Raw genomic sequence first — 18,862 nt, forward strand, 5'->3', positions numbered from 1 at the left:
TCTACGTTTAAATGGCCACCGTGTTGCTGTTAGGGTTACCAAGGTAACGCAAGCAAGTGGAGGGCGCAGTTTTTTACAACTTAAAATGGGGGTTTGCGCGTGCTTGCATGCAAAATCTTTAGAATCTGTCCGAACAGAGTTTTTTTTTTTTTTTTTTTTTTTTTTAAAGCTTGGATCGGAATTACACTGTTATAGGGCATAAGGCATTGTGATTTGTGTTTGCAGTGCAGGTTTATAACTACACTGCGTCATGAACTCGTGTTAAATGTTTCTTGTTCATTTTTTGTATTGTTTTGATTTCAAGTTCAAAACAAGCAAAACAAACATCAAAACAAAACAATTTTACCCGTATGTAGGCCTCGCTTAAAACGAAACTGAACACACATTTTTACTTCATTTTTGTAATCACTGATGCATGTAAACTTTTGTAAATTATTGTTTTGCGCTAATTCCTAATCTGCCCTCATTTTCTCAAGTACAACAGCTTCTCATAATAGCCTATAATATGTAATAGTCATATATGTATTAATATTTATGAATTAAAGGTAAGGTTCAGCAACAAGTGGATTTTTTTCTGAAACTTATATTGCAAATTACATTACATGGCAAAATCCATATTGAGCAAACTTTTGTATGGTCAGACTTAAAAACTAAACATTGAAATTCAAAAATCTCAAAATCCTGATTTGATACGGAAAAAAGTGAAGACATTTTTGGAATTAGTGTCAAAAATACGTTTAGAGACACATGCTATCTCTGATTGAAATTTGTCGTTGACCAGTGTTATCTATAAATATTAAATTATGACAATGCTGCAGAAATTCTCCACGTCAGTGTCTTAAATTATGCAGTACATTTTGAAAAGAAGTAATGTAGCAACCTCCTGAAACAAAACAAGTGTATTTTAATGCATAGATTTTCTGAACCGCTTATCTCAAATATACTGTACACTACAGTGACTATTTACTTTTTGGTCGCTGTTACGCCTCCAAAAAGCAATTACCAAAATCTGCCTCAAGATGGCAGCAGCGCACTTTAACGCATCTCCATGGTCCAAGGAAGAGTTACCAGGAAGCGGAGAAAAGGATTAAAATTGTGGGCCAAATGACCTCATACTGTAGCATCGTCTTCCTCCAAGCCGGCAGAGATCAGCACGGACTCTTCCGTTTATGATGGAACAAATGTTTAACCAGAATAAAAATCATCACTGCTCTGCTCGCTACTCAAAGACCTGACAAGCCTATGTGGGACATAATAGCAGAACTGTCAAGTGAGCTCATCATGTGGGCTTCCTCTGGTGTGAAAAACCAGAAGAATGACACTCCCTTACGGCCCGCATCAGCACCGCAGTGACGTGGGAGGGGGATAAATTCAAAGTGGCGCACAATGCACCAACCCCACCTCCTCCACAAACGGAATCCCAGGATATCCCACCCCCAATCGTTTCCAATCCTCCTCCCCTATTTTTTTAAACCTCCACCTTATTTCACTACACTATCCCCCCTCCCTTCTCTTCCTTCGTTCAACTCGGGAGCGCCGCCGCTCGGTCGTGAGGATTTCTCCCTTCTCGGTCAAAATGGAGGAGGAGGTCTTTCGCTTAATGAGGGGAGCGCCGATTCCACGGTCGGATCTGCTGCGATGAAAGGTTCCAGCTTGCTAGTGTGACAAGAGCCGACACCGAATCGCTCCGGTTTGTGGATTTTTGAGGGGCGGTTTGCGCACGAGAGAGCGCAGCCATGAGCGCAGCGGAGGGGCTTGATGAGGCTGCAAAGGACGCTCCAGACGTAGCGGCGTTTTTCAAATCCGGTAAGTCAGGAAGGGGCGAGTCTGCTTCCAAGCAGGGGGGAGTAACGGCACGACTGTCGGTGTGCTCACCAGTGTTCTGTGTCGGTGTTAGGTGGCCTCAAGATATCCCAAAAAAAAAAAAAAAAAAAGGCTGCGCGTTTCCCCATTGACCGCATTTGATTCCACCGGCTTGTCATGCTGTGGATCACAACCATTAATGATACATTAAATGTGCGTGATCAAGAGCTGTATGCCCACCTTGGAGGTAACAGGCGCAGATGGCTGCACCTATATCCGAACTGGACATAGTATCATCAAGATATGACCTGGCCAGAATGATTATTGCATCCTATGGTACAATCATGCATGAATGGGCAATGCATCGCACGGGGCCTTTCTGACACGATGGCATCATCGTCATAACAAATAAATAGCCAAGCTCTCTGTAACAATGCATCCAAAACGTAAACACGTTTTATGGGGCCTGCACTGGTGCCTGACATCATACACGCCAGTGTTGTTTTGATGGTACTTGGAAGAGGAGAGCTATAATCATCTGATTTGTAGTTGTGCGTGCATGGTGTCGTTTCGTGGCATCCTCTCAAACGTGCTGAATATGTGCATCGTGCTTATGAGTAACTGTCCCACAATATTAGGTACGCGTGCACACCCAAGATTCAATACCTGAGCGGTATCAAAAGGCTTCTGTTTAAAAGAGTGACACCTTTTAGACAGCTATACTATTTTCTTTTTAATAACGCTTTGTTGTAAAGTGCAGCAGTGCAGTAAAATGCATCATATCACCAGATTTTTCTTCATGTCAATGATAGGGATACCTCTTATAATGATGCAGTGCCGTTCTTCGCCACTATAAACAAAACCACAATAATAAACATTAACTGTAACTAGAAACACATAGACATTGTATTCCACCAGGCAACAACAAACAACAAAATACTAACCTGATTTCAATTGTGTGGTCCATTCAAATCAAACAAGATGTTTCACAAAATTCTGAATGAAGCAAGAGATAAAATTTGGCCCCGTGACAAGCTCTCAAATCCTCTAATGCAACAAACAAACCCCCCAAATTGTATGGGAACCAAATCAAAATGGACTCCGATAAGTTAATATAGTTTTGTGGGATACTGTTATCTAAGGTTCAGTGTTCAGTTTCATTGGATTGTAGAGATGCTCCTAATGAAGTGGGAAGTGAGCATATGCTTGCAGTCTGTGGATGGTTTCCCTGTTAAAATATTATGCACGTTAAATTTACATTAATGCAATACTTAGATGTGAAAGTTATAGTGCAATGATGCATAGAGAGATTATTTCTTTATCAGTCCCACAATCATATCCTATTTCCCTCTCACGCTTTAAACTCCATGTGACCCTGTTGTTAAGAAGACAGAACATGTTGCAGTTTTGTAAAAGTTACATTTTCTGGTGAAGGTGCATTGGGAGTTAAGAGTGATGCTGCTCCCCATAAGAGTGGGACCACCAGCAGCACTTATCCACCCCACAAGAAACAGCTGCCTCCCTCTCTCTTACTCAGCTGTTTCTCTCTTTGACACCTGGTGCCATTGGGTCTCTTGTTCACCATCTACGCTCTTGCACAAACACAACGTTCACACACGTCCACCAAATTGCATATCGTCGGTGTCCCGTGAAAAACACTTATCTCCAATTTTGGAAACTTTTTGAATTTTCACTTTAATGCGATGTCTGTAAAGCGAAAACATGATTCATGTAAATATAAGAAAATTTCAAAAAATGGAGATAAGTGTTTTTCACATGACAGCGACGATATGATGCATTCAATGCAGGAGGCTTCTTTTTAAGCAAATATTCAAATTACAATCTTATTTTTATAAAAGAAGTGTTGTACGAGCAGTGCTTGAAAAAATATTAGACCACAATATGAGACAAAATTTTGCTTTAGTGTATAAAGTCTTTTTTAGTTTATTTTTGAGTCAGACAGTCCTCCCTCAAGTGTCTCCTGTTGGTCCAAAATGCTGTTGCTCACTTCCAAACTGGTGCTCGTAGCAGGGAGCATATAAAATTACAATTCTGGACGTCTTCCACTGGCTCCCTGTACATTTTAGAGTTCCGTTTTGAGATTATTTTTTTAGTCTTTAAATCTTTAAATGGTCTTTCACCACCTTACCCGTCTGAGCTGCTCCACCTCTACGTACCTGCGCGGTAACTCAGGTCAGTGGACCAGACGGTAAAGGAGGTACCGTGGACTAAGCGGAGCTTCAGAGGGGATCGAGAATTTTCCATTGCCGATCTTTCCCTTTAGAATGACCTTCCCTTAAACGTTAGCCAAGCCCCTTCTCTGTCCAACTTTAAAAGTCGTCTTGAAACACATTTTTATTCTTTGGCTTTCGACACAGCATGAGACTCTGCGTTTTGTGTTTTTTGTGTTTGCCCTTTTATGCTATTAATTTGTTGTTTTAACTGACTTTTTTTATGTCTGACGTTTACTTTATGTACAGCACTTTGTATGCCACTGTGGTTGTTTTAAAGTGCTCTATCAATGAAGTTGAACTGAGTTAGAATTTAATGTCTTATGTGTAAGATTTAAAAGGAATTCATAAAAGATCAAGAATGAGAATGTGATGATTTTGTCACTAGATTCACAGAGGGACAGTAATGAGGTTGTGGGCAAGCCTGAAAATCTTGATTTGACTGTTGAGACTGAGGACGGACAAGTCTCTTGACAAAGGATGACAAAAACATTTTTTGAGCAGATATAGCATACATTTGTATGCTTTTGTATGTCGGTCCAGGGTCTTTTGTAATTTGAGCTCAACTTTTATTTTTATTTTTTATTCATAATGTATTACTTCAAGAGCTCTGGTATGTTCTTGCAGCAACATTTGTGTACTCTTCTGCACTGTTAATTTGAAATAACATCCATTTTTTTCAACTAAAAAGGATGGGGAAAAAGATTTTAAAAATACAATATATCGATTAATCCCCACTAAAAAAAATCAACATATGAATTGATTACTAAAATAATCGCAAGTTGCAGCCCTAGTTTCTCAAAGCTGTTTTGAACTTTATCAGACAATGAAGGAGGCTTACAGTTAAATTAGGCTTTTTGGATGTTTATATAGCAGCAAAGCAGCTCATACAATATTCATGATGGCGAAAGAAATGGGTATAGCCCCCGGAAACAAGACTGTTATGTAGAGACTGTAAGGAAAAACACCTTTTTTGTTCTAAAAGAGAATAACAATAAATGCAAAGGGAAGAATGATAGCTGAGCAAATAAAAACAACAGTACTGGTAGTTGGTTGTTCCTATTGATCTTTTTTTTTTTTTTCTTGCCACTTACACACTTCTGTCAAATCACGATAGCCATGAGGGAATGTCCCAAATTAAATATTCATTCATTCATTCAAAGATCTTAATATGCTTTTAATTCAACTATTGCTCTGTTGTTCTGTAACCTAATACTCCTCATTCATCCATGCAAACATAGTATTGATCTTCTCAGTCAGTATTCTAATCTATCATTGTGCAAAGTGCTCTCTAGCTCCACTAACTACTGTGTCCAGGCACTTTTTGGGGGTTTGGGGTGGGTTTGGATAATCAGACAACATGGAGTGCTTTTTGGTAGAAGTGTGTCATGACACATCTTGACTTGACAATATTTGCCCGTTTTTCCTGACAAAAGCTTTCATGTCGAGGACATCACTTCTGGGGAACCCACAGACTTCGTAGTTTGAGTTTGTTCTTTTTATATTCTTGTGAATCAATTCTTGTGTCGATCTTGACATATTGTATGTTAAGTTATGCTTTGGGAAATTCCATTCAATTCCTGTCAGATGGCTTTGGACATTTGTGCAATAGTGGATTGATATTTTGAACCGTTCGTAATGCTCCCCACCTTGATGAGAGCCCGTGTACACAAATGTATCCTGGCTGACTCTATAGACTTTATACCCTGGATTGGTCACCAGTTGCTGTGTGTAAACCATGACACTAATGGAATACTTTGAGGGACTTCTGGATATCTTACAGGAGTTTTTTTTTTTTTTATTATTTGTTTTTATCCTCAATTCCACTTCCTTTCATTTGTCCAGCACACAAACTAATTATTACCAGCCTTTTGCATGCAGAAATCTTGGCACACAACTGCTCATCCTAATTGAGCCCAATCAGTATCTTCTCAAGGGCCAAAGGCTCTAATTTGTTGAACTGTGTTGTATTTTCTCTGGGCATCTTTTGGCACTTTGCTGCTCGATTTTAGTTAGTGAAGGTGGCGCAGCTTTTTGTCCCCCTGAGATTTTTAGCTTCAAGGTAAAGTAACGACAGAGTTGACCTTTTCAACAGAACGAAGCGAGTTTATTTGTTTTTCAGATGCAGATGTCTTCTGAGTTGGTTCATCCGAATGGATAATTATTCGCAGTAGGCAAGGGTCGATATTAGATTCTGACGGTATGATAACTGTGAACAAAATTGTTGCGGTATCACTGTATCATGATCTTAGAATGACAGCCTTAAAATATACTTTTTAAATATTAGGGTAAATATAAACATCAGAATAATTTAGCTCTTGAGATTGACCTCTGTCATATGTGTTGTAGCACTGTGGTGTGAGTCTCAAGGTACAACTAAAAATAACTTCTAAGTAATGCACATTTTTACTTGTACAATATATAATTTAATTCTCTCTTGAGTAACATATAATGAAGTTAGTGGGTGTGTGCAGCGGCATTATTGTTCCAAACTACATTTTGAAATTCAATTGGCGTCAAAGATATTGGATGCACACTGCAATAAGATGTCCGATTGTCAGACCATCTTAAGCTATATGTAGCCCCATTAATGCCTAACTGGACTTGCTGCCATAGCACAGCGGCAATTAACATACAAGGAAACTCCATTTTGACTGTTCCTTTTTTGTCCATCAGACACAATACATTGCTGACAGGGTTTCTAATGTGTGCCAGCCGATAGTGTTTAATAATGGATTTTTCCACATCAAGGGAATTTATACATTGAAGCTTAAGGATTTCCTCTACATCTCTCGCTGTATTCAGAGCAGTTATTTTTTATTTTACTTTCCTTATCGGTAGAACTAAAGAGGACTGACCAAACGATGCCTTTCATATATTAGACTTCAGCATAGTGAATCTAGGGAAGGACAGATTAAAAAAGGGATAGCCATACTTGAAGGGATAAACCAGCCTTCACCCATCAAATTACAGAGTTCAAGTTTGGGTGGACCACGCCTTGCGAAAGTCGACTTCTTTCCTCTCCACGAGGCTGAACTCCTTTGGTTATATCAAGGGGCAGTCTAATTGGCAGTTGGTCAGCGTTGCAGACCAAAGGCATAGATCGGCATTGGCTATGTTGCAAAATAGCTGACCCCGATATACATGTCGGCTCTCTTACAACCCAAGAAGAAAGAGGAGACTCTTTATTTTTAATCTTTTTTTTTTTTTAAATAGTGTGCATTCACTAGAATGACTTGTGTAGCCATCTCTGAATTACTAACCAGACAAATATAAAAGCACCACAACAGTCTGCTAAAGAAGTTATTTGGGATTTTTACATTTCCAAGGAAGTGAGTTGAGTTAATTCATTCATTCAGTAAACAGTCAGTCAGTTAAATAAAATCGATACAATAAAAAAAAAAAAATACAAATCTCAAATGATCTTGGAGACAAGGTGTTGAACAACTGGAGATTTTTTGTAGTCCAGTTTAGTGCGATAAACCAGCCGAATTCAATTAATTGAGATGACATCATTGAGATTTTTTTCAGCACAGTCCCAGGATTCCTAACCTTTTTTGTGCCACAGACCGGTTTCATGTCGACATATCACCGAAAAATAAATAAATATAAATGTTTTGAAATACAACTCACCATTATGCTAACGGTGGATGTTGTATTAGTGGGATCCCTTTCTCTTCAATGAACCAGTCGGTCTCATTGTCTGTTGCGTACTGTTCACCGTATTGTAAGACATTTCTCTGTTTCAATTTCACATCTCCTTTTATTGTGTTTGAAGAAAGACGAGCATATTTTGCAAGTGACCGTGCAGCAGGTCTAATATTTGGTAAAATATTTTCACATGATTGTTGCATAGGATGGCCATGCTGCAACAAGTGTTGTGACTCGTGTCGTAAAGCAACACAAGTGTCGTGATGTTGGTGAGTTCTCGTTACCTCACAATCATTGTTGTGTTTGCTATTGGACATAACGCTTTAGCGACAAAGATGAGGCTTCACTTTGCACTGTTGCCCTCAAGTTCCTGTGGAGTAGTTAAGTCGACTCATCGACGATTGACAAATTGGTTAAACCCAAAATATGCACTGGTATTTACTGTCTCTGTCACTGCTCTGGTGATCTACCATTGTATGATTAAATTATTTGTTCATACATGGCCAACAGCTGTTAGCAGCATTAAGCTAAAAGTGTCATGGATGTTAGTTGATTAAAACAGTTGTTCCAGGAAGCCTCCTGCAGTGCAGAACCACTTTTAGATTTATACTTGGTGTTTGTCACACTGTATATCTGTTTCAACCAGTGTTAATCGATCTCAGTCGAGTCTCAGTGTTTTTGATAGGTCATATGCTCTGTGAACATTGTACCCTCCTCCGCCTCACCGAATTATTGATTAGTTGAAAATATCATGTATGTACATGCATCCATGCGAGAGGTCATTTGGAGGCAATCAAACCTCTGTTTTCAGTGAAAAGAAAATGCTGACGTACTTTTTATCAATAAATGTATGTAAATTCATCTTTTGGCAAATGTTTTCAATGTTTGCGTAGCTTTAGACAATGTGAATTGAGTGAATAAACAGAATGTTCCTACTTCCCTGTAAAAAAATACATTGAATGAATTGTTTGATTGTTTAATTCCTTAATGCAGTGAATTGTAATGTTTCAGCGTATTGTTAACGAATGGATATTCATAGGATGATGTTTCTAGGTTATTCTTTATCTGTGTTGTTGCAGACCACAATAAATAGACGTGTCAAGTGGAATACGGGCCTGTGTTTTCTGACAGGAGCACCCACATTCATACCTTGCCACTCTAAAATAGAGTCAGCTGGAGACATCCTACCAATCATATGATCCTCTCTTCACATTATGTACAGTTCATACAATCTTGCAGCCCGAGTCAACCAGAAAATTGTTTCCAGTTTGGCAGGAGAAACACAAACGTTCCACTGATCTTGTTTCACAAGACGGGCAGCGGCTTCTTCTCGGGTCATAAGCGGAAGTGATGTATGAGCTGCCTCGCAAAAGTAGCACTAATGTACTTTATTTTATTTTGTATTTAGTAACTCCGAACATAAAAACACAACAGCCAGGGGGGTGACAAATATAGAGGCAAAGACATGTATTGCAGAAATATAAGCGTGACATCATCAGCAGGCGCGACGGACCCGATCTAGGGCTGTTCAATTTTGCCTAATAAGAAAATCCCGATTATTTTCTCTCAAACTCGATTTTACGATTACGATTACAATTTCTTTGTAAAATAAAAAGTAATAAATGAATTATTGTCTTTTATTTAAATGTTTATTTATTATTAAATTGTTCTTTATTTGAACTCAAAATGCCATTCAATTTAACTTAATACACACAGAACAATCCATTGGGATTAACAGCATTTTACTTTCACAATAGATTTCAGATCTGTTCTTAATTAAACCAATAATGAAAGAAGAAAGTGCATAAACCATCTGAAACGAAATCATCAACATGAGAGAAGGTAGACAGTCAAGTCTGTAAACCAAACAGTCTGTCAGCAAGTCATTTTGCCAACCAGCTAGTGACTAGCCTTTCAACTTTCTCCTTGGTCTTACTTAAACATAAATCAATGATTAGTACAAAACTGTCACTCAATAATACAATGCACTGTCAAACATAAGTACGGATGCATTGTCCGGCTGGACCAGCGGTCCGTTGTAGAGGAGAAAAAAAAGAGACGACTTTCAGACGTTGAGTTACCGGTACTTGCTCACGGGTTGTATTGTACATGCGGGGCACACACTACACTACAGATCTATTTTTGCCCGATTTATTAACTAAACGCTCACTTGCCTGAGCAAATAGCCGGTAGCCATGGATGTTGTTGTTGTTTCGGACTGCACGCTTGTGGGAGGAAGCGGAAATGCAGAGGAAACTACGGCGGCTAAGATACACCAAAAAGAACAAAATCAAACGAGCCGATTTAAACGTTTTTAACATCGTTTTATCCAGAAAATTCGGTTACGGTTCAAAATCGCTTAATCGAGCAGCCCTAACCCGATCCCATCTGGACATTTTAAAACATTTCAATGAACATTCTATCAGTCCGGCCCTCGGCTTGTCGCAAATTTTTTTATTTGTCCCTCCCTGACTTTGACACCCCTGCTTTAAACGCTATTATAATAAAGAAGAAGCTGGCGTTTATATGATAAAATTCAGGAATGACAATATGGAGGTGATCCATTTGTATACTGTGCTCTCAAAGATCCTGTGTGTATGAGGATAGCCTCATTGCCTCACTTACACAGTGAACACACAAGCACAGAGTTATAAATCACTAGATCCCACCCACGTCGCCTTGGGACCTGGACGTAAGGACAAGGGGGGTGGAGGATGATGCCTGAGTGAGGCACGGGTGGAAGGAGGATGTGGCGGGGGTCATAAAAATAGCATGTGGGCTGGTCTGTGTGTCTCCTGCAAGTCTCCCATATGATAAGAGAGAACCTCTGTTAACTGTGGCTCCCACTGAAAAAACAACAACTGTATACAATGTATATCCTGATACACTCAGGGGCTTAGAGAGTATACCAGATGCATCACCTCCATCTTGTCCTTCCTGAATTTTGTCATATAAATGTCAGCTTCATCTTTATTCTAATAGTGTTTACAGGATCATGTACAGCACTAATGTCAAATATGTTGCTGCAAACGTGTTACTTTACGCAGATCTGATCGGCTGGATCGGATCGGCAGATATTTAGCATTTTATGGTAAATCGGTGATCGGTTGTAATGTCGTAATTTGTGGATCCGCAAAATAAGACATTAGAGCAAACATAATATTGTTCACTCCAGAGACATTTGGTGCTGCCATTGTTTGTAATTAAAGGTGTATCAGTATATATAGCCACATTTTTTTCCCTCCAATATTTTTTAATATTTTTTTTGGGGGGGGGGGTGGGTGGATGGTGGAGTGGTAGGATGGGGGTTTTAGGTTAATGGGTTATGGGTAATTTTGGTTAAAATGCAGAACCTGTCCTTCTGCCCCAGAATACAAACATTTGAGTCCTGTTTAGTATCCTGCTCAGTCGACATGAAACATAATGAAGATTGAATTTCATCACAGTTGTTATGACCAAAATTATCATGATTAGCAGTATGAGCACAATACTACTAAAAGAAATGTAGTAAACCCAAAAAAATACAGAAGCACCGAAAACATTGCAACACCTTCATTAACCCCCGATAGTAAGGGTAATTCAAATATGAACCCGTAACACTGACGGTTTTGAATTTTACCACAGAGTATTGGTAAACCAGAAACTGTTTCATTCCCACTGGTAATATAGGGAAAGACCAAAATATGACACTTAACTTTTGTTGGAAAAAGTCATTTTCTCATTGCCATATAAGAGTCATGATGGAAAAGCCCAAAGCAATTGCTACGGGCCTGTTATCTTACACTTTTTTTTACTGACTTTTTAATTCACAGTAATGGCCATTGAATGCCACCGACTGATTTGTTTTTGTCAGAACACACACTGCCGATTGCAGAAGTGATCACAAATCCAACGATGCTGCTGCTGCTTCTTCTTTTTTTAGCACTTCAACTTCAGTAGAAGTCTGTGCTCCTCAATGTGCAATTCAAAGTTCTTTTTTCAAAACAATACAGTCTTTTTGGGGCGGGGTAACACTGAGCTTATGGTGCATTTACATGCACTACATGTGTGAGCACTGCTCCAGACTACTTGTCTTCTCAACAGCTGTGCGTGGCCTGTCCAACACAAACTGTGCTCTCTCTCGCACTCAAGTGTGCAACATTCCCCTTTGCTTTGAAGACAGCAGCAGGCTTTGATCCGTGTCGCGTGAACACTGCCAGCCCACTGCTCTTCCAGTTCAGATAGGCTAAACTGCTGCTCGGCCTCCCCAGCATCGGATTGAGGATCAAACTTGGCATCCTTCCATTTAGGCTTGCAGACTTACCGACATAGATTACATGTGTATCCAAATTACCCACAAAGTAATGCATGTTTGAGCATCGTAAACGTATTTAAGGGCTTGGAGCCAAGCGGCACGATCACTTCCCCTGCTTTCATTTCCGCACACCTTATGATGTTCAACATATATTCTCACTAGACCAGACACTCTTCCTTCAAACGGTATAAAATGAAACATACAGGAAGTGAACAGGTGCTTGCTGTAATCCTAGAGCATATGCCATGCTGTTCATTTTAGAGGGACAGCTGGGTGAAGCTGAGGCAGAAGAGACCTAATCTGACCCTCATCCCTGGCTTTCTCTCCCTGTTATCTTGTGCTACAACAGTGTCCTACTGACGTGACCCAGAAAGAGGGTTTGGCAGTCAATGACTTGATAAAAGACATGTTTGTCCCAAAAAAACAAAAACATAACTTCAGTGTTTGACTGGGTTGGTATTTAATTTAAGGTTAACACAAGTCCCATTGGCATTGATCATTCATACTGTATTACGATGCATTTCATGTCTCTTTTTTTAAGCAGTGCAATCATATTTTAAAACCTTAAAGCGGAAATCAAGCCAAACAATTTTTTTTCAAGAATATGTTCCCAGCAGGCCCACTATTTGAAACATGGCATTCTGATTAATATTGCGGAATATGAGTTAAGCAGCAAAATCCACCCCTTTTTAGCCATCTCAGGGGGCAGCCATTTTGTCACTTCTGTTGACTGAAAATGACCTCACAACTGCTCAGGGCTCGGGTAACCACCAATCACGGCTCAGCTTCAGAAAACAGGTCAGCCGTGATTGGTCGTTACCTGCGCCCTGAGCAGTTGTGATGTCAGTTTCAGTCGACAGAAGTGACAAAATGGCCACCCCCAGAGATGGCTAAAAACGGGTGGATTAACTCTTAAATCGATTCCACAAACGCAATATTTATCAGAATGCCTTGTTTCAACTAGTGGGCTTGCATCGAACATATGAAAAAAAAAATGTTTGGGTTGACTTCCTCTTTGACATCAGTAAAACTATGCTTAAATCACAAGTTTGTGATCCTAAACCTTTTATCTTCCTGAAGAGGATCCCTCTATGAAAAGATTTAAACGTTTTTTGGTACATCTCAGATTGTGCGCAGGTATTCATGATCAAATGAGTGTGTGTATGAGTGAGTCAGAGAGGAAAGTGTATTCCCAACTGTGATTTAATTATTGAGCTACTGTATGTGAGTCATCTGGGAATTAAGAATGAGCCGAGCTGGGCATACCGCATATGTGACGGACCGGTCACCTATGATGGACGCCCATTTTGTAGGTGATAAACGAAGGACGGTAAACTTAAAAAAAATATTCGGACTAAGCATAGTTGGAAGCTTATTTTTTTTCCATCTACTTTCTCAATACCAATAATGATACGTTTTTCCATGCTGACACTTGAATTTGCACATGCATTTAATAAAAAAAATATTTTAATATTATCATCATTAAGTATTTTGGGGGGTTGCAGAAGATTAAGCATTTCCAATGTGTCTTAATAAATGATTTCAGACATTGTTTGGTCAAAATATGCAAAGGATCAAGATTTACAGTGTACTTAACCATCCATGTTTAACAACCATTATGCAATCAGTCAGATTTGGTGTGGGAGCCGGGGGTGGGATAATTGGGCCGGTGGTAACTTGAGGGGGTTAAGGTGGCCCTGGGATACCATCAGCACCCCAAGGAAATTTGGGGGATTTATACAAGCTATACCTACCAAATGTATTATTTCTTGATTGATTTAGGTTATTATTGTGAATGTAACAATGCTGACAACCCTCCACCATCCCAACAAATAGAGGTTTTCAAAAGTTGTCCCCTTCATTGCAAAGATGATGACTTCTCACCTAAAAATACAAAATAAAGGGTTAGAGAGTTTTTATTGTCTTCACTTTCCTCAAACCACAATATTGAATTTGTTTTCTGTCTTTCTAGATTTCTCACTTCCAAAATGTGAATCTAAACTGGATGGACCTGGTCAGACCTCAGGTAGGGTTCGCTGGTTGTCTCACAGTCTTTGCGAGCCAACTAGTTTTTCTACACAGTGTGAGGCTTGTTTCAACTGAATTTCCATGCCTTTTGTCGGTTGTATAATCAAACAGAACATACTGCAAACTAGGATTTATGGATACATTGAATACAATATATATTTGCATATTTGTATTATATTTCTTTATTATTTCTATACGTTATGTTTGGAATGAACATTTAACTAAACTTCCCTCATTAAATGGCGTAATAGTGGAGTTCTGTGTGGATGTACCCTATTTTACCTTAATTCATTGATTAGCAAACTCTTTTTTGCAGTGCCCATTTTTTTCTATGACTCTTGAGGAGCCATCGATCAAACAAAATAAGTGGTAGAAGAATCAGAACCCTCTTGCTAAAAACTGTGGCACAACATGCTTTCCCATGTTGAATTCATTCACATATAATCAATCATCACATATACGGTATACTTTAGTGCAGTGTTTCCTAACCTTTATTGAGCCAAGGCACCAGAATGCAGTACAGTACGTGTCAAACTCAAGGCCCGGGGGCCAGATCCGGCCCGCCACATCATTTATGTGGCCCGCGACAGCTAATCAATCACGTGTGTCAACTTCCATGATCCTTGCTAAAATCGTAACCAAAATTGTTAAATTGTTATGTGTAATAAATAATAATGTTGAGATGTTTCAAAGGAAATGTCAACCCCCAAATTTTCTTTACAATAATACGTTATTGCAGCCAGTATGTAACATTTATTTGGTTTCATCTTCATTACGACACTCCAAGAGAACTTAACTATAACGTGGCCACCCCCAAAAAATACGCGAATAATCATAACCTCATTTTAATTTACTCACAAATTGATTTACTCAGTGTGAAATCTGGGCCTATTCAATTGAACACAAAGCTGATACACTCACAGGAAGCTATGACTTATTCTCTTGTATGAATGGCAACAGCTTTACAGGTAAACAGGTTTATTGTACCTTGTACCATCCACTGGGAGAGCATTTAATTGTGTTGCCTTTCACCCAACATGTTTTATGAAAAAGCAAGCGTATTAGTAGTTTTATTTTTCTGTTTTTGTTGCTTTGGTTATATTTTGTTGACTGTGACAGAAGAATGGCCACAGTGCGTCTAACAGACGTCAATAGTATGTGTTGTCTTTAGCCCAGTGAGGCCATGTGGTTTACACAGTTTAGTCCTGATGTTTCCAATTGGGTCATCCAGGGATAAACATTTCACAAGACTTTTTTCAACTGACAGTCTGGCCTATTATTCCCAGTTGCCAGGATCTGAAAGGGGTGTTAATAGGAAGCGATTGGATGTGCCAGCCAAATCCCGTGCACACCCTTTGCCCAAACCCTCTCGAATTTCATCCTTGCAAGATCCAATGAGAAAGAGGTTTATTTCTGTATTTAAATTCGGATCACACATGATGTTGAGGTAATGAGATTGCAGTAGAGTAGTGTAGACAAAATTGAGACGTTAATGTCTAGGTGCCTTAAAGATGAAGTCAAAGCATTTATTTTTTCAATACTATGTTCTATGCAAGCCCAGTAGTTGAAATAGGGTATTCTGATAAATATTGCATTTGTGAAATAAGTGTTAATCCACTCATTTTTAGCCATCTCTGGGGGCGGCCATTTTGTCTTCTGTCGACTGAAAATGACACCACAACTGCTCACAACGACCAATTACGTCTCAGATTCAGAAAACAGGTTAGCCGCGATTGGTTGATTTGTGTAAATGTATAATTTGCTTGAATTTGACATTGGATTATTTCCTGGTATTCTGAAAGTTGCAATTAATACTTAGTTTTTCTTTAAGTCTTGACTACTGTACTTTAATTGCGTTTCATCCCTCCAGGGTCAGCTGTTCTCTATTTAGTCCTTCACTATGATTTTCACTTCTCTGTGAAGGTGCATTAGGTGCTTTTGTGTATCATTAGGGGTGTGATCGTATGCCAAAAACAGCAGTTTGACACATACCTTGGTTTTAAGGGAACGGAACGCAAATAGTATTGTCTTTTGTTGAAACAGGAACAGAATTAAAGGAAATTTTTAACTGTAATACAGTTTAAATGAATGGCAGACTGCAAGCAGGAAATGTAAAAAAATATATCAAATACACCAAGTAATGCATACTAGAGCTGGGCATTTTACTGTTTTAAATTGTGGGGAAAAGGCATTGTGTCCTTAAAATACTACTGGAAGTTGAACTGTATTTGCGCTATGCTTGTTCGCTGTACTGATAGTCATGCTTGTGTGATGTCATTTCAAACAAACCAAGATATACTGCCAACAGCATATTGCCTGCTACGACGTCTGCTAGCCAAAGACTGAACTGCACCGCATTTAGTTACGAAATGTGGTGTTAGTGCAAAGCACTTTGTGTGGGAACTCAACTACCTTAATCATAATATATTTGTAGATCGTCCTTTTTTTCTTCTTTCTTGGTTGTGGCACTGCTGGTCTGGACCCTTTGTTGTTTCCTTTTCGAGGATATGACACTAACTCAACTGGATGCATCCTGTTTTGCAGTATAAGCCAGCCTTGTTTTCCCTTCATATTTTTCAAAACAGGCCTAGTGTTTTCATGATTTTGTGAGTGTGCTTTAAGGCACTGACTGAGTTTTTAAACCGGGGAAGCACCTTGCTTATGTGAGCTTGTTATTACGGACAGCATGTCCTGACGAACTGTTGGAAAGAAGAATACACTCAACTTGATTTAGAGAATCTTCACTGTTATGCTTTCATTGCGATGGCACGCCAGAAACAAGACATTTTCTACCATTGTTTGAGCTGTTATTGTTTTGTTTTTTTCAGCAACAGTAAGGAAGGCCTTGGGTTAAACGTCTGTTTCCTGTTGGTGCTGCACATCATTAAAAGTGTTACATAAAGAAAGCAAGTACTGACAACTTTATTTGGCTTTTTAAAGATATTTTGAGACAGTGGGTTTGGGATATTTAAATATGATCACCAATAGCTACAAAAAATGTAGTTTCAGAATTTCTGACATTTTTAACACCATAAATAGGTCACTGCTAATCTTATAGTGACACTTGGATGATCTTAACATTGGCACTTTTTGCATGTAAAAAGGACGTCAGTACTAAAATGCTCACCTCAAAAGACTTTGTAGTAATTTAAGGGATTTTTTTGTGATTAGGTTTACGACAAATTTCCCTGTCCCTTTTTGGGGCGTGGCTTATGTTATGTTTTCGGTCTCAGCTGTCCACGTCACGGGAGGGAGTCAAGCGTGGTAAAATTGCTCGCTTTGTCAGTTCTGTTGTCTAAAACGGCGACCGATCGTCACCAAAATGCAAATACTGCACATTACTACTCTTGTCCACTTCAACCTGCGAAAGTATAAAAGTGTTCTGCACAATAGTTTGGATTTATTGACATCAAACGTGATCTCATCATGATCACCTCTACAAAATCCAAAATACCGTGGCGATCATTTCTCCACTTACACAGGCTTAAGCGGACAAGAGCATGAATGCGCACACGAACCCCGAGTGGTTATATTTCCGACATTTAGCGACGCTAAACTCGCGTCAACTCTCGGGAGCCAGATGACAACTGGCAGTGGGCAAGCAATCAGACAAGCATGGATCTTTATCCACTGCGACCGAACAAGGATAGAGCGGTCGGGGGCGCGGCCATTCTCCTCATTAACAAGAGGCGTTATTCATGGAGTCACTTATTTCCTAATTCCTCCCAAATTTATTAATAAAATAGAAAATGACAACTCTTTCCATTTTCCTGATCAAAAAATATATAAAATGAACTTGTTAGTGAAAACATGGCCATCCCGGCCCCACCGTCCGGCCTTATTATTAAATACTTATGAACTCCAATTCAAGGGTTTTAGCAAAAAAGTAAAAAACTAGCACTGTGAATAAAGTATGGATTTGACAATTTGTTCCTTGCTATGATTTGCAGTGATTTAGAGCTGTACTGCTTGTACTAGGATCTGTTTATAATTTATTGGGGTTATTTTATTTAGCTTCAAAGGTCAAAGTTTAAATCCAGTGGTTAATGGTTGCTTGGTGGGGCTTTTTTTGGTGATGCCTGCACACGCACACACACATGCACTAAAGAGACAAGTGTCCCAAAAACACTGTTGGCTCACATATGGGTTTACAGGATAAGCGTGCTCAGAGTAAATATTTGGACACTCCCCCAGATATGGTTTGGCTCTCAGGCCCAGATAATCTGCAACAGTAGCCAAATGCCTGTTCACTCAGGATGATTCTGATCTCTTTCTGCATTGCTTGTATTATCCTATTTAGCATATGTCATTTCTCTTCCATTTTCTGGATGTGAAAGGTCAAAGGTATCCTTCCTTTCCCTTAATTCCTCCTCCATGTGGTTCTGTTCAGTTTAATTCAGTTCACTAGTGAAATTCAGCTGTGTTTCTCATCTGTAGCCACGTCACTCTGTGGTTCCTATTGAATTTGGGCTTTGAATACAAAACATGTGCACAGCAGGCCAACAAACAGGCTGGCATAACCACTCATACTGTACACACATAGCCTTTTTAAGCAGTAGAGGAAGTGGTCTTCTATGAAGTTTTTGTTGTTGCATTCTCCCTGCAGAAGCGAGGTTGGGCTAAACTCAAGCATGTATCTGTGTGCTTGCGTATATGTTGGTTTTGTATTCGTAAGCCAGGCATTTTTTTCTCAAGTGGAAGAAATGGAGTTATACATTACTGCAGTCATTTAAAATACATGTTTGGATAAGAGAGGAAGGTAAGCAGTTGGGAATATTACCAAGTTTCCTTGTGGCCTATTGATAGGAAGGTCAACTAGCGTAAACTAGCTAAAATAATGCAGAGATACTGGAAT

General features: G+C 39.2%; 1 protein-coding gene across 6 annotated transcripts in view; it reads left to right on the top strand.

Moving 5' to 3' along the window:
* Positions 1-1,383: 1,383 nt before the first annotated feature.
* Positions 1,384-18,862, top strand: part of triob (trio Rho guanine nucleotide exchange factor b) — a 107,791-nt gene continuing 90,312 nt past the window's right edge. For 3 of the 6 annotated variants that reach the window (XM_086037248.1, XM_086037245.1, XM_086037247.1), the window contains exons 1-2: positions 1,386-1,806; positions 13,952-14,005. In XM_086037248.1, coding sequence (XP_085893374.1) covers positions 1,737-1,806; positions 13,952-14,005 — 124 coding nt within the window. In that variant the 5' untranslated portion in view covers positions 1,386-1,736. Of the gene's footprint in view, positions 1,807-13,951; positions 14,006-18,862 lie in introns of all 6 variants that reach the window. The other 3 variants (XM_086037243.1, XM_086037244.1, XM_086037249.1) reach the window with 3 other exon arrangements.

Source organism: Filicampus tigris, chromosome 8 (genome assembly GCF_054856515.1).
Source record: "Filicampus tigris isolate MCC_2025a chromosome 8, RoL_Ftig_1.0, whole genome shotgun sequence".
In the NCBI taxonomy this organism is placed as follows: Eukaryota; Metazoa; Chordata; class Actinopteri; order Syngnathiformes; family Syngnathidae; genus Filicampus; species Filicampus tigris.